General features: G+C 39.1%; 1 protein-coding gene across 1 annotated transcript in view; it reads left to right on the forward strand.

Moving 5' to 3' along the window:
• The first annotated feature begins 1,114 nt into the window (after nucleotides 1–1,114).
• Nucleotides 1,115–17,175, forward strand: part of LOC142748058 (uncharacterized) — a 51,882-nt gene continuing 35,821 nt past the window's right edge. Inside the window, exon 1 of the mRNA XM_075855184.1 lies at nucleotides 1,115–1,212. Coding sequence (XP_075711299.1) covers nucleotides 1,135–1,212 — 78 coding nt within the window. The 5' untranslated portion in view covers nucleotides 1,115–1,134. The remainder of the gene's footprint in view (nucleotides 1,213–17,175) is intronic.

The raw sequence follows: 17,175 nt of genomic DNA on the forward strand, positions 1-17,175 counted from the left end.
AACTGAGGAGTAACAAACACATGTTTATGATGGGATCGCGCTCCTCCACACAAAATGCCCAGCCCGTTTTCTTTCCACAAAGAAGAATCTGACTCCAGGATGGAATTGAACTTGTGAATGAAGCCCCATTGACGGATGACTGTGGGTGATGCAGTGTTATGTCCGGTCCTGAGGGGGCAGCGCACTAGAGAGAGAATAGCGCCCAGTCACCGCCCCTGGACCTCACACCGGAACCGTTGTACCTCGATTGCTAATGTTAAGTTGCTTAAAGTAGAATTCAAACCATAACCGTGTCAGCCACCAAATGCTGCCCATAATAGTGCCACCCACCCAGTGCCAACATTAGTGTCAGCCACCCAGTGCCATCACTAGTGGCAGCCACCCAGTGTTGTCCATAACAGAGCCTGCCACCCAGTGCCATCATTAGTGCCAGCCACCCAGTGCCATCATTAGTGCCAGCCACCCACTGTTGTCCGTAACAGAGCCTGCCACCCAGTGCCATCATTAGTGCCAGCCACCCACTGTTGTCCGTAACGGAGCCTGCCACCCAGTGCCATCATTAGTGCCAGCCACCCAGTGTTGTCCGTAACGGAGCCTGCCACCAAGTGCCATCATTAGTGCCAGCCACCCAGTGTTGTCCGTAACGGAGCCAGCCACCCAGTGCCATCATTAGTGCCAGCCACCCACTGTTGTCCGTAACGGAGCCTGCCACCCAGTGCCATCGTTAGTGCCAGCCATAGCCCTTACTTGCTTTTGCTCCCGTGCCGCGCATTGCACCGCGCCACTGTTGGCTACTTCTCTTCTCTCTGAAATGGAAACCAAACGTCTAGACACAAGAGGGCGCAGACATGTAATGAATATTGGAAGACCTGCCCTGGTATATATGAGAGAGCAGCGCTTCCATCATTGGCTGCCGTTCTCTGCGTCAACAGGAAACGGTTGTCCCTTTACAGCCACGTCTTTCCGAGCTGCTGAGGCGAAAACAAACCTGTTAAGAGCCGTTCAGACCGGCACCCGGCACCTTCTTGTCTCCTCCGATGTTATCCCGGTCATTGTGTTGTTTCTCTTCTTTTCATGCAGTTTTTACATCGGTCATTTAATTCCTATTCAGGTTTCTCCAATACAAGATCAAGGATGGACGGCGACCGGAACAAGATGGCGGAGAGTATATTCAATCTCACCCTAGAGATGCTCTACTGGCTGACCGGAGAGGTGAGGGATTCTGGGAGTGATGTCATATATTATCGATGTATCTAACAGATGGATATGACTGGAGGAGTGAGGGATTCTGGGAGTGATGTCACATTATATTATTATCTATGTATATAACAGATGGATATGACTGGAGAGGTGAGGGATTCTGGGAGTGATGTCACATTATATTATTATCTATGTATATAACAGACGGATATGACTGGAGAGGTGAGGGATTCTGGGAGTGATGTCATATTATATTATTATCTATGTATATAACAGATGGATATGACTGGAGAGGTGAGGGATTCTGGGAGTGATGTCATATTATTATCTATGTATATAACAGATGGATATGACTGGAGAGGTGAGGGATTCTGGGAGTGATGTCATATTATATTATTATCTATGTATATAACAGATGGATATGACTGGAGGAGTGAGGGATTCTGGGAGTGATGTCACATTATATTATTATCTATGTATATAACAGATGGATATGACTGGAGAGGTGAGGGATTCTGGGAGTGATGTCACATTATATTATCTATGTATATAACAGATGGATATGACTGGAGAGGTGAGGGATTCTGGGAGTGATGTCATATTATATTATTATCTATGTATATAACAGATGGATATGACTGGAGAGGTGAGGGATTCTGGGAATGATGTCATATTATATTATCTATGTATATAACAGATGGATATGACTGGAGAGGTGAGGGATTCTGGGAGTGATGTCACATTATATTATCTATGTATATAACAGATGGATATGACTGGAGAGGTGAGGGATTCTGGGAGTGATGTCACCTTATATTATTATCTATGTATATAACAGATGGATATGACTGGAGAGGTGAGGGATTCTGGGAGTGATGTCACATTATATTATTATCTATGTATATAACAGATGGATATGACTGGAGAGGTGAGGGATTCTGGGAGTGATGTCACATTATATTATTATCTATGTATATAACAGATGGATATGACTGGAGGAGTGAGGGATTCTGGGAGTGATGTCACATTATATTATCTATGTATATAACAGATGGATATGACTGGAGAGGTGAGGGATTCTGGGAGTGATGTCACATTATATTATTATCTATGTATATGTTCGGGTACTAATCAGTCTCAACCGGCAGGGATAATACGCTGAGTTCGTACGAAAGGAATCACACCACACAAAGTCTGGTACAAAGCTCCTCACTCAGCATCAGGAGAGGCGTCACCGCTTTATTACACAAATTTGTTCTATATCTCCTTTCTCCTGGGGGTGGGTACATGTTATCACACTTTTATAAAAGCACATATCACTGTAAGCCTCTTGTTACTTGTGTCATCCTTGGATAGGTTCACCCTTATCTGGTCCTTTAGATATGTCTTCATAGTTCATAGTTCGTTCATACCAGGAAGTGACTTGTTATTTTATTAGTGCGTAGTCCCTGTTCAGGGGCCATCTTGCCACGTATACTTATCTAATCCTACTATTGCTTCATCACAATTATGTACACAACTCTATAGTCTATATTTTATTAAAGAAAGAAAATTATTATAAACATTAACTTCTGTCCACTCCATCCTTCACATATATAACAGATGGATATGACTGGAGAGGTGAGGGATTCTGGGGATGATGTCACATTATATTATTATCTATGTATATAACAGATGGATATGACTGGAGGAGTGAGGGATTCTGGGAGTGATGTCATATTATATTATTATCTATGTATATAACAGATGGATATGACTGGAGGAGTGAGGGATTCTGGGAGTGATGTCACATTATATTATTATCTATGTATATAACAGATGGATATGACTGGAGAGGTGATGGATTCTGGGAATGATGTCATATTATATTATCTATGTATATAACAGATGGATATGACTGGAGAGGTGAGGGATTCTGGGAATGATGTCATATTATATTATTATCTATGTATATAACAGATGGATATGACTGGAGAGGTGAGGGATTCTGGGAGTGATGTCACATTATATTATTATCTATGTATATAACAGATGGATATGACTGGAGAGGTGAGGGATTCTGGGAGTGATGTCACATTATATTATTATCTATGTATATAACAGATGGATATGACTGGAGAGGTGAGGGATTCTGGGAGTGATGTCATATTATATTATTATCTATGTATATAACAGATGGATATGACTGGAGAGGTGAGGGATTCTGGGAGTGATGTCACATTATATTATTATCTATGTATATAACAGATGGATATGACTAGAGAGGTGAGGGATTCTGGGAGTGATGTCATATTATATTATCCATCTGTTATATACATAGATAATATGACTGGAGGAGTGAGGGATTCTGGGAGTGATGTCACATTATATTATTATCTATGTATATAACAGATGGATATGACTGGAGGAGTGAGGGATTCTGGGAGTGATGTCACATTATATTATCTATGTATATAACAGATGGATATGACTGGAGAGGTGAGGGATTCTGGGAGTGATGTCACATTATATTATTATCTATGTATATGTTCGGGTACTAATCAGTCTCAACCGGCAGGGATAATACGCTGAGTTCGTACGAAAGGAATCACACCACACAAAGTCTGGTACAAAGCTCCTCACTCAGCATCAGGAGAGGCGTCACCGCTTTATTACACAAATTTGTTCTATATCTCCTACTATTGCTTCATCACAATTATGTACACAACTCTATAGTCTATATTTTATTAAAGAAAGAAAATTATTATAAACATTAACTTCTGTCCACTCCATCCTTCACAGTCCCCCCTTTTATCATTATTTTCTTCATTTCTTAACCTAAGTGTGTCCGTGCTCTGGGAAAGGGGAGTAAAAGGATTTTTTCACCAGTTTGAGACGAGCCTCCCCTATTAGGAGACCCCCCTTTGTAGCTGGACTTAAAGAGTCGGTGCACACCCTACACTATCTATTCATCTTCAGAACAATAGTCTCGATAAAGGGTGGTTGTTTTCATGGATGGAGTTGGTAAAAGTCCTTCAATTTCTGAAGAAAACATAAAAGTGGGAGTTACTTCAGTTATAGTTTTAGTCATTAATTTCTTTATACATGGTAATACACAACAAGCAATAACTGCGAAAAGCACTAGAAAAATTAAGATTACAATCCCAATTTGGGCCAGAATTTTCTGCCATCCGGTTAACCATGAGAAATACTGATCCCATGGGTCTGTGAAACCTGAATTTCGTTTTAATTCCTCGGATAAAGAAACAATCTGTTTGATTGCCGTGGTTACTTTGCCGTTTGGTCCTGTGTTATCTGGAATAAAAGTACAACAGGTAGTACCTATCATGGCACAAACGCCTCCTTTTTCTGCTAGTATCATATCAAGGGCCATACGGTTCTGGAAAGTCATAGTAGATGTGGGTCCTAACTGGTCAGCTAGACCTTGTAAAGCGTCCCTAGTATAGTTAACAAACCGTTGCTGGTTGTAATAGATATAATTTATCCAATCTACATTTTTGTTAGCTGTGATCATAGGGATTAATGATTCAAATCCAGCTGCTACCTGATCCTGGGCCTTGAATTCATCTGGGACCCCCCTTGGGACTCCTATAGCATCTATATACACATGGGGGTCAAAACTTCCTTTCAGATCTCTTAAAATTGTTATCAAAAAATACAAAATATATTCTATTTCTTATTTGGCTATTATTCATACATAATATCATCCCATCAGTTTCTTTTATTACAATCGTAGAGTTGAGCCTCTCCTTGTTGTATCTTTCATAAGTCTTATTTATCATTTCGTTTCTATTTTTACTGGTTGTATATTTCTGTAGATACTGTAAATCTGGTTCATAACAACAAAGCAACAGCCCCGGCGTCTCTTCTTGTATGCTAATATTGGCTGTTCTGTCTATGTGAAGGTACACAGTCCCTCCATGTGGTCCTTTTTTCCAAGTCCCTTCGGTTGTAGTCACATTTGTAGTATAACACGGGGCATTGGCCTTACAGGTGTAGTTACCCTGCTTTCTATCACTGTGGCATTCGCCCACCCTGTCCTGAACTGTTCCAGTGATTCTGTACTGATTACGTGTACAGGAGTAGCAGTTCTGCCTTTTTGTATAAGAGCGCACGCAACAACCGCCGCAACAACCGCAAAGATCTTCATTCTTCTGGCTGAAGAACCTTTTTACAATGACTGGCGTGAATCCAGCTTGCCTTTCCTTCGAGCTTCACTGAGGTGCTTGTAACGAGCAAAACTTGAAAAGGACCGTCAAACCGTGGCTCAAGGCTCTTCCTCACGTGTCTTTTGACAACGACCCAATCTCCTGATTCTAACTTATGCGTCCCTTCAACTGAATCAGGATCTGGAATGGAAGCAAAGACTTGTGCATGCACCTTGGTCAATTGTTTGTTCAGCGTTGATACATAATCTGTTAGTCTACCATACTGCATTTGGAGCACCTGTGGAAAATAACATCCTAATCTGGGAGCCGACCCAAATAAGATCTCATATGGGCTGAGACCTGTTCTTTTTGTGGGCGTGTATCTTACTGAGAACAAGGCTAATGGTAGACACTCGGTCCATGGTTTCCCGGTTTCTACCATTGCTTTTTGGATTTTCAATTTGAGAGTCCCATTTAGTCTCTCAACCTTCCCACTGCTCTGTGGATGGTATGGTGTATGTAGGGCTTGACTTATGCCTAGAGCTGACAACACATGGTTCATGATTTCACCCGTAAAATGAGTTCCTCTGTCGCTCTCGATCATCTCTGGAACTCCATATCTGCACACCACCTCGTTGATCAGTTTCTTTGCTGGGGCTACGGCTGTATCTTTGGTTACTGGAAAAGCTTCTGGCCATCCTGAAAAGAGATCAATACAAACAAGCACATACTCCTAGGTACCAACTTTGGGTAGTTGAATATAGTCTATCTGCAGTCTCTGGAACGGATATATAGGTCTGGGTGTGTGCTTCTGTGGTACTTTTACAGTTCTTCCAATATTATGTGTTGCACAGATCATGCATCCTTGTGTAAAACTGCTGGCCATCACACTAAACCCTGGGGCATACCACACCTTGTTTACCAAGTCCATCATTGCCGTTTTTGATTGGTGAGTCGCTCCACGTGTTATTTGGGCCATCATTGGGAACATTGTCTTAGGCAGGCACAGTTTATTCTGGCATTGCCAGAGGCCATCTTTTCGTAGCGTTGCTCCTTGGGCCGTCCACTTGTCTTTTTCTTCTTTTGTTGCTTGTCCTTGAAGTTTTTGCCGTAGTTCCGGGCTTACAGCTGGTCTTGTTTCCTCTGGATCTTTTATCTGACATACGGCTGCTAACACGGGTAGCTTCTGTGCTGCTGCTTTTGCGGCTTGGTCTGCCAAAGCATTTCCTTTTGTCTCTGATGAACTCACCTTGGTGTGAGCTTTTAATGTTTACTACTGCTACTTCGAGAGTCAGTGTATATATTTGCTGTCTTTCCTTCTGCATGTTGGCATGCTGCTGCCAGGGCCTTAAGCTCCGCTTCTTGTGCTGAGCGGGACGCTGGTAAGGAGGCTGCTTCTAGGACTACATCTTCGGTGGTTACTGCATATCCTGTAAGAAAAGATCCTTCTACAAAATACCTTGAACCATCCACAAAGAGTATTTAGGTCTGGGTTTTGGAGTGGGGTATCTTTTACATGTGCGAACCCCACTGTTTCCTGGGCCATAAGGGCCATACAATCATGTTCATCAGTTTCAGACAAAAATTGTGACCATACTTTACCTACGTCTTCTCCCCCTTGCTCCAAAGGCAGTAAGGTAGCTGGGTTCAATGTAGTACAGCGGTGTAAAGTAACCTGCTCAGAAAAAGAAGTGCACAAATTAATCTCAAATATCTTGCTGTTGACAAGTGCTTTAGCTGTACTTGAGTAAGAATAGCAGTAATATCATGTGATTCAAAAACTTGGACTGGAAATGCCAGTACCAAATCTGAGGCCTTGTTTAACATTGAATTTACAGCAATGATAGCTCTCACACATGATGGGGAACCTCGGGCCACAGGGTCTAGTCTAGCTGAATAACATGCTACCGGGCGCTGCTGTGGTCCATGACTTTGTGTGAGAACTGCAGTGGCATGTCCATTTTGTTCAGTACAGTACAAAGTATATGCTTGCGTAGAGGTACTCCATGGATTGGTGTCACAAGCTGCTACCAAACACAACTCCTCCTCATTCAGCTGATAATCCAGAATACTTTGAGAATCTCACTTTTATCAGGTTCTGCAAATACTTGATTAATACAAAAACAAATAAAAATAAAACATTCCCAAAAACTTTACATCAAATTAACAATGTCCAGACAAGTTTTGTTTTGCCTTCTCCCTCATCTAAATCCATAAAGACTCGTGTGAGTGATGTCACATCGCCTCCTGTGTAACTTTGCTGGAGGGGGATGGTCTCTTACACATAAACCAAAATTGTACCTGATCAGTTCCTTCACCCTTCCCCCCTTTGTGGACTCTGCGAGAGTGATGTAGCAGAGTTCAAAACTACATCTCAACATAACACTAGTTTAACCCCCTGTAATGTACAACAGCCTGAAACAAAAATGACTTTTTCCTGACGAAAATACATTTGATCTTTACAATGACATAACTCATGTGTGAAATCAAAAACAAAACAATTGTAGTTAGTTATTCAATAAAACAGAAAATATTATCTCTGATCACATTAATTACTGCAACCCAATAAACTGTGTATAAAAATAGGGAACGGTGGGGGCACATACATTTTCAAACCCCCGTGTCTCACAGTATCTGTAGTTTAATACATCTGAATTAACATCAAAACACATGAAATCTGATCACATCATAACACATAAATATCGTAACTTTTATAAACAACAGCGCATGCGCAAAAGAGAAGAAATTTATTTCGGTTTGTAGACATTACTGATATATATATATCTCAGCAGTGCATACTGAAATCCCTTTGTCTCATCAGCCCTGCAGACTGCACCCAGTCAGCCCCCCTCCTCCTCCTCCCAAACACAGCACACTTTAGGGGGGAGGGAGGGAGGTCACAAACTCATTTCTCACAACTTCTCACAATCTTAACACTTTCAATGCCGGCAAAACAACATACGTATCTGCAATCATTCATCACACCATTGTACAGGAATTATCTACGTTAATGTTTAACAGTACAATCTGTCGGCCACCATCTCTATATTATGATGACTTGTTGTTTCATCAGTGAACTAGACTGGAACTTCTGTAAATAGAAAAAACACTACAAATGACAAAATTAACAAGGTGATTATTTCATACTGATTTGGTTGGGCCGGGCGTGGCCACATCCTCCGGAGAGGGCTTATAAAATCCACCTTCTTGTGTGAGTACCGGATATAACGGAACAACAGGTTTAGGTGTACCAAGATGCCCTCCTGGGGCAGGGAGTGGTGCCGAAGGCGTGGCATATATGGGAGGATCGGGGCGTGGAAAGTGACATGATACACAATATTCAACTTGGGGCGGGTTCTGTTGACCACAACTGGGACACTCCCACGCAGTTAGAATTCCACCGTCGCCATTATAGGGCGGTGGCTGGACACGTTCTTTGTAATACACATCTCGTATTTCTTGCTCAGTAAACTTGTCTTTAGTTATGGCTATGGCTGTTCTTTGCCAAGCTAATGCTTCATCTAACTTTCCTTCGTCACTTAATCTTCCCTTGTTTTCCCTAAGAGCTGCAGCCCATTCTCCTGGTTGTAACCTTCCATCTATAAATATGCCACATATGTGCATAACTTTCTTACTATTTTCTACATTCTTCTTGCCTTCTCTTTTTTTTTTTAACACATTAAACATACTGTTCTATATTTAACACCGTCCTGAGAATGAAACCTTATTCTCGATGTTTCTGAACACAATTATAACTGACTGTCTGTCTCTGTCGTCTTAATGGTATCAAACTATACCCTGCGACTAATTGAATTATTACACTTATACCTGTCGTCTTAATGGTATCAAACTATACCCTGCGACTAATTGCATTATTACACTTATACCTATCACCTATGCCGGCGAGACGCGACTATCTATACTATGATTCTTGGAGCCACACAGCGGGTTAACTCTCTGTCGCTGAGAGTGTGGCCGGGATCGACTCCAAATACCTCGGTATCTTATCACCTGCTCACTCTCCCACACGGATAAGAGCCAATATTCATAAACATGAACTTAACCTTACCGTGTTTTATTTGAAGCTGATCAGACTTCCTGGGAGCGTGGCTGGCGATTCGATGTTGAGGCGTCTGGGGGTCGTCGATCACGGACACGGCTTATCCCTCGAGTGTGGCCCCACGCCGGGCGCCAAAATGTTCGGGTACTAATCAGTCTCAACGGCAGGGATAATACGCTGAGTTCGTACGAAAGGAATCACACCACACAAAGTCTGGTACAAAGCTCCTCACTCAGCATCAGGAGAGGCGTCACCGCTTTATTACACAAATTTGTTCTATATCTCCTTTCTCCTGGGGGTGGGTACATGTTATCACACTTTTATAAAAGCACGTATCACTGTAAGCCTCTTGTTACTTGTGTCATCCTTGGATAGGTTCACCCTTATCTGGTCCTTTAGATATGTCTTCATAGATCATAGTTCGTTCATACCAGGAAGTGACTTGTTATTTTATTAGTGCGTAGTCCCTGTTCAGGGGCCATCTTGCCACGTATACTTATCTAATCCTACTATTGCTTCATCACAATTATGTACACAACTCTATAGTCTATATTTTATTAAAGAAAGAAAATTTTTATAAACATTAACTTCTGTCCACTCCATCCTTCACATATATAACAGATGGATATGACTGGAGAGGTGAGGGATTCTGGGGATGATGTCACATTATATTATTATCTATGTATATAACAGATGGATATGACTGGAGAGGTGATGGATTCTGGGAATGATGTCATATTATATTATCTATGTATATAACAGATGGATATGACTGGAGAGGTGAGGGATTCTGGGAATGATGTCACATTATATTATTATCTATGTATATAACAGATGGATATGACTGGAGAGGTGAGGGATTCTGGGAGTGATGTCATATTATATTATCTATGTATATAACAGATGGATTTGACTGGAGAGGTGAGGGATTCTGGGAGTGATGTATATTATATTATTATCAATGTATATAACAGATGGATATGACTGGAGAGGTGAGGGATTCTGGGAGTGATGTCATATTATTATCTATGTATATAACAGATGGATATGACTGGAGAGGTGAGGGATTCTGGGAGTGATGTCACATTATATTATTATCTATGTATATAACAGATGGATATGACTGGAGAGGTGATGGATTCTGGGAATGATGTCATATTATATTATCTATGTATATAACAGATGGATATGACTGGAGAGGTGAGGGATTCTGGGAATGATGTCATATTATATTATTATCTATGTATATAACAGATGGATATGACTGGAGAGGTGAGGGATTCTGGGAGTGATGTCATATTATATTATTATCTATGTATATAACAGATGGATATGACTGGAGGAGTGAGGGATTCTGGGAATGATGTCATGTTATATTATATTATCTATGTATATAACAGATGGATATGACTGGAGAGGTGAGGGATTCTGGGAGTGATGTCACATTATATTATTATCTATGTATATAACAGATGGATATTACTGGAGAGGTGAGGGATTCTGGGAATGATGTCACATTATATTATTATCTATGTATATAACAGATGGATATGACTGGAGAGGTGAGGGATTCTGGGAGTGATGTCACATTATATTATCTATGTATATAACAGATGGATATGACTGGAGAGGTGAGGGATTCTGGGAGTGATGTCATTATATTATTATCTATGTATATAACAGATAGATATGACTGGAGAGGTGAGGGATTCTGGGAGTGATGTCATATTATATTATCTATGTATATAACAGATGGATATGACTGGAGAGGTGAGGGATTCTGGGAGTGATGTCACATTATATTATTATCTATGTATATAACAGATGGATATGACTGGAGAGGTGAGGGATTCTGGGAATTATGTCACATTATATTATTATCAATGTATATAACAGATGGATATGACTGGAGAGGTGAGGGATTCTGGGAGTGATGTCATATTATTATCTATGTATATAACAGATGGATATGACTGGAGAGGTGAGGGATTCTGGGAGTGATGTCACATTATATTATTATCTATGTATATAACAGATGGATATGACTGGAGAGGTGAGGGATTCTGGGAATGATGTCACATTATATTATTATCAATGTATATAACAGATGGATATGACTGGAGAGGTGAGGGATTCTGGGAGTGATGTCATATTATTATCTATGTATATAACAGATGGATATGACTGGAGAGGTGAGGGATTCTGGGAGTGATGTCACATATATTATTATCTATGTATATAACAGATGGATATGACTGGAGAGGTGAGGGATTCTGGGAGTGATGTCACATTATATTATTATCTATGTATATAACAGATGGATATGACTGGAGGAGTGAGGGATTCTGGGAGTGATGTCACATTATATTATTATCTATGTATATAACAGATGGATATGACTGGAGAGGTGAGGGATTCTGGGAATGATGTCATATTATATTATTATCTATGTGTATAACAGATGGATATGACTGGAGGAGTGAGGGATTCTGGGAGTGATGTCATATTATATTATTATCTATGTATATAACAGATGGATATGACTGGAGAGGTGAGGGATTTTGGGAGTGATGTCATATTATATTATTATCTGTGTATATAACAGATGGATATGACTGGAGAGGTGAGGGATTCTGGGAGTGATGTCACATTATATTATTATCTATGTATATAACAGATGGATATGACTGGAGGAGTGAGGGATTCTGGGAGTGATGTCATGTTATATTATCTATGTATATAACAGATGGATATGACTGGAGAGGTGAGGGATTCTAGGAGTGATGTCATATTATATTATTATCTATATATATAACAGATGGATATGACTGGAGAGGTGAGGGATTCTGGGAGTGATGTCATATTATATTATCTATGTATATAACAGATGGATATTACTGGAGAGGTGAGGGATTCTGGGGATGATGTCATCTTATATTATTATCTATGTATATAACAGATGGATATGACTGGAGAGGTGAGGGATTCTGGGAATGATGTCATATTATATTATTATCTATGTATATAACAGATGGATATGACTGGCGAGGTGAGGGATTCTGGGAGTGATGTCACATTATATTATTATCTATGTATATAACAGATGGATATGACTGGAGAGGTGAGGGATTCTGGGAATGATGTCATGTTATATTATTATCTGTGTATATAACAGATGGATATGACTGGAGAGGTGAGGGATTCTGGGAGTGATGTCACATTATATTATTTATGTATATAACAGATGGATATGACTGGAGGAGTGAGGGATTCTGGGAGTGATGTCATGTTATATTATCTATGTATATAACAGATGGATATGACTGGAGAGGTGAGGGATTCTGGGAATGATGTCATATTATATTATTATCTATGTATATAACAGATGGATATGACTGGAGAGGTGAGGGAATATGGGAGTGATGTCACATTATATTATTATCTATGTATATAACAGATGGATATGACTGGAGGGGTGAGGGATTCTGGGAGTGATGTCATATTATATTATTATCTATGTATATAACAGATGGATATGACTGGAGAGGTGAGGGATTCTGGGAATTATGTCATATTATATTATCTAGGTATATAACAGATGGATATGACTGGAGAGGTGAGGGATTCTGGGAGTGATGCCATATTATTATCTATGTATATAACAGATGGATATGACTGGAGGGGTGAGGGATTCTGGGGATGATGTCAAATTATATTATTTATGTATATAACAGATGGATATGACTGGAGAGGTGAGGGATTCTGGGAGTGATGTCACATTATATTATTATCTATGTATATAACAGATGGATATGACTGGAGAGGTGAGGGATTCTGGGAGTGATGTCATATTATATTATCTATGTATATAACAGATGGATATGACTGGAGGAGTGAGGGATTCTGGGAATGATGTCATATTATATTATCTATGTATATAATAGATGGATATGACTGGAGAGGTGAGGGATTCTGGGGATGATGTCACATTATATTATTATCTATGTATATAATAGATGGATATGACTGGAGGAGTGAGGGATTCTGGGAATGATGTCATATTATATTATCTATGTATATAATAGATGGATATGACTGGAGAGGTGAGGGATTCTGGGAATGATGTCATATTATTTTATCTATGTATATAACAGATGGATATGACTGGAGAGGTGAGGGATTCTGGGAGTGATGTCATATTATATTATTATCTGTATGTAACATGGATATGACTGGAGAGGTGAGGGATTCTGGGAATGATGTCATATTATATTATTATCTATGTATATAACAGATGGATATGACTGGAGGAGTGAGGGATTCTGGGAGTGATGTCATATTATATTATTATCTATGTATATAACAGATGGATATGACTGGAGAGGTGAGGGATTCAGGGAGTGATGTCACATTATATTATTATCTATATATATAACAGATGGATATGACTGGAGAGGTGAGGGATTCTGGGAGTGATGTCACATTATATTATATTATCTATGTATATAATAGATGGATATGACTGGAGAGGTGAGGGATTCTGGGAATGATGTCATATTATATTATTATCCTTGTATATAACAGATGGATATAACTGGAGAGGTGAGGGATTCTGGGAGTGATGTCATATTATATTATCTATGTATATAACAGATGGATATGACTGGAGGAGTGAGGGATTCTGGGAGTGATGTCAAATTATATTATTATCTATGTATATAACAGATGGATATGACTGGAGAGGTGAGGGATTCTGGGAGTGATGTCACATTATATTATTATCTATGTATATAACAGATGGATATGACTGGAGGGGTGAGGGATTCTGGGAGTGATGTCATATTATATTATCTATGTATATAACAGATGGATATGACTGGAGAGGTGAGGGATTCTGGGAGTGATGTCACATTATATTATTATCTATGTATATAACAGATGGATATGACTGGAGAGGTGAGGGATTCTGGGAGTGATGTCATATTATATTATTATCTATGTATATAACAGATGGATATGACTGGAGAGGTGAGGGATTCTGGGAGTGATGTCACATTATATTATTATCTATGTATATAACAGATGGATATGACTAGAGAGGTGAGGGATTCTTGGAGTGATGTCATATTATTATCTATGTATATAACAGATGGATATAACTGGAGAGGTGAGGGATTCTGGGAGTGATGTCATATTATATTATTATCTATATATATAACAGATGGATATGACTGGAGGGGTGAGGGATTCTGGGAGTGATGTCATATTATATTATCTATGTATATAACAGATGGATATGACTGGAGAGGTGAGGGATTCTGGGAGTGATGTCACATTATATTATTATCTATGTATATAACAGATGGATATGACTGGAGAGGTGAGGGATTCTGGGAGTGATGTCATATTATATTATTATCTATGTATATAACAGATGGATATTACTGGAGAGGTGAGGGATTCTGGGAGTGATGTCATATTATATTATTATCTATGTATATAACAGATGGATATGGCTGGAGAGGTGAGGGATTCTGGGAGTGATGTCATATTATATTATTAACTATGTATATAACAGATGGATATGACTGGAGAGGTGAGGGATTCTGGGAGTGATGTCATATTATTATCTATGTATATAACAGATGGATATGACTGGAGAGGTGAGGGATTCTGGGAATGATGTCACATTATATTATTATCTATGTATATAACAGATGGATATGACTGGAGAGGTGAGGGATTCTGGGAGTGATGTCATATTATATTATTATCTATGTATATAACAGATGGATATGACTGGAGAGGTGAGGGATTCTGGGAGTGATGTCACATTATATTATATTATCTATGTATATAATAGATGGATATGACTGGAGAGGTGAGGGATTCTGGGAATGATGTCATATTATATTATTATCCTTGTATATAACAGATGGATATGACTGGAGAGGTGAGGGATTCTGGGAGTGATGTCACATTATATTATTATCTATGTATATAACAGATGGATATTACTGGAGAGGTGAGGGATTCTGGGAGTGATGTCACATTATATTATTATCTATGTATATAACAGATGGATATGACTGGAGAGGTGAGGGATTCTGGGAATGATGTCACATTATATTATCTATGTATATAACAGATGGATATGACTGGAGGAGTGAGGGATTCTGGGAGTGATGTCATATTATATTATTATCTATGTATATAACAGATGGATATGACTGGAGAGGTGAGGGATTCTGGGAGTGATGTCACATTATATTATTATCTATGTATATAACAGATGGATATGACTGGAGAGGTGAGGGATTCTGGGAGTGATGACACATTATATTATTATCTATGTATATAACAGATGGATATGACTAGAGAGGTGAGGGATTCTGGGAGTGATGTCATATTATATTATCCATGTATATAACAGATGGATATGACTGGTGGAGTGAGGGATTCTGGGAGTGATGTCACATTATATTATTATCTATGTATATAACAGATGGATATGACTAGAGAGGTGAGGGATTCTGGGAGTGATGTCATATTATATTATCTATGTATATAACAGATGGATATGACTGGAGAGGTGAGGGATTCTGGGAGTGATGTCATATTATATTATCTATGTATATAATAGATGGATATGACTGGAGAGGTGAGGGATTCTGGGAGTGATGTCATTATATTATTATCTATGTATATAACAGATGGATATGACTGGAGAGGTCAGGGATTCTGGGAGTGATGTCATATTATATTATCTATGTATATAACAGATGGATATGACTGGAGAGGTGAGGGATTCTGGGAGTGATGTCACATTATATTATTATCTATGTATATAACAGATGGATATGACTGGAGAAGTGAGGGATTCTGGGAGTGATGTCACATTATATTATTATCTATGTATATAACAGATGGATATGACTGGAGAAGTGAGGGATTCTGGGAGTGATGTCACATTATATTATTATCTATGTATATAACAGATGGATATGACTGGAGAGGTGAGGGATTCTGGGAATGATGTCACATTATATTATTATCTATGTATATAACAGATGGATATGACTGGAGGAGTGAGGGATTCTGGGAATGATGTCATATTATATTATCTATGTATATAATAGATGGATATGACTGGAGGAGTGAGGGATTCTGGGAATGATGTCATATTATATTATCTATGTATATAATAGATGGATATGACTGGAGAGGTGAGGGATTCTGGGAATGATGTCATATTATTTTATCTATGTATATAACAGATGGATATGACTGGAGAGGTGAGGGATTCTGGGAGTGATGTCATATTATATTATTATCTATGTATATAACAGATGGATATGACTGGAGAGGTGAGGGATTCTGGGAGTGATGTCACATTATATTATTATCTATGTATATAACAGATGGATATGACTGGAGGAGTGAGGGATTCTGGGAATGATGTCATATTATATTATCTATGTATATAACAGATGGATATGACTGGAGAGGTGAGGGATTCTGGGAATGATGTCATATTATATTATCTATGTATATAACAGATGGATATGACTGGAGAGGTGAGGGATTCTGGGAGTGATGTCATATTATATTATTATCTATGTATATAACAGATGGATATTACTGGAGAGGTGAGGGATTCTGGGAGTGATGTCATATTATATTATTATCTATGTATAGAACAGATGGATATGGCTGGAGAGGTGAGGGATTCTGGGAGTGATGTCATATTATATTATTAACTATGTA

Source organism: Rhinoderma darwinii, chromosome 1 (assembly GCF_050947455.1).
Source record: "Rhinoderma darwinii isolate aRhiDar2 chromosome 1, aRhiDar2.hap1, whole genome shotgun sequence".
Classification (NCBI taxonomy): Eukaryota; Metazoa; Chordata; class Amphibia; order Anura; family Rhinodermatidae; genus Rhinoderma; species Rhinoderma darwinii.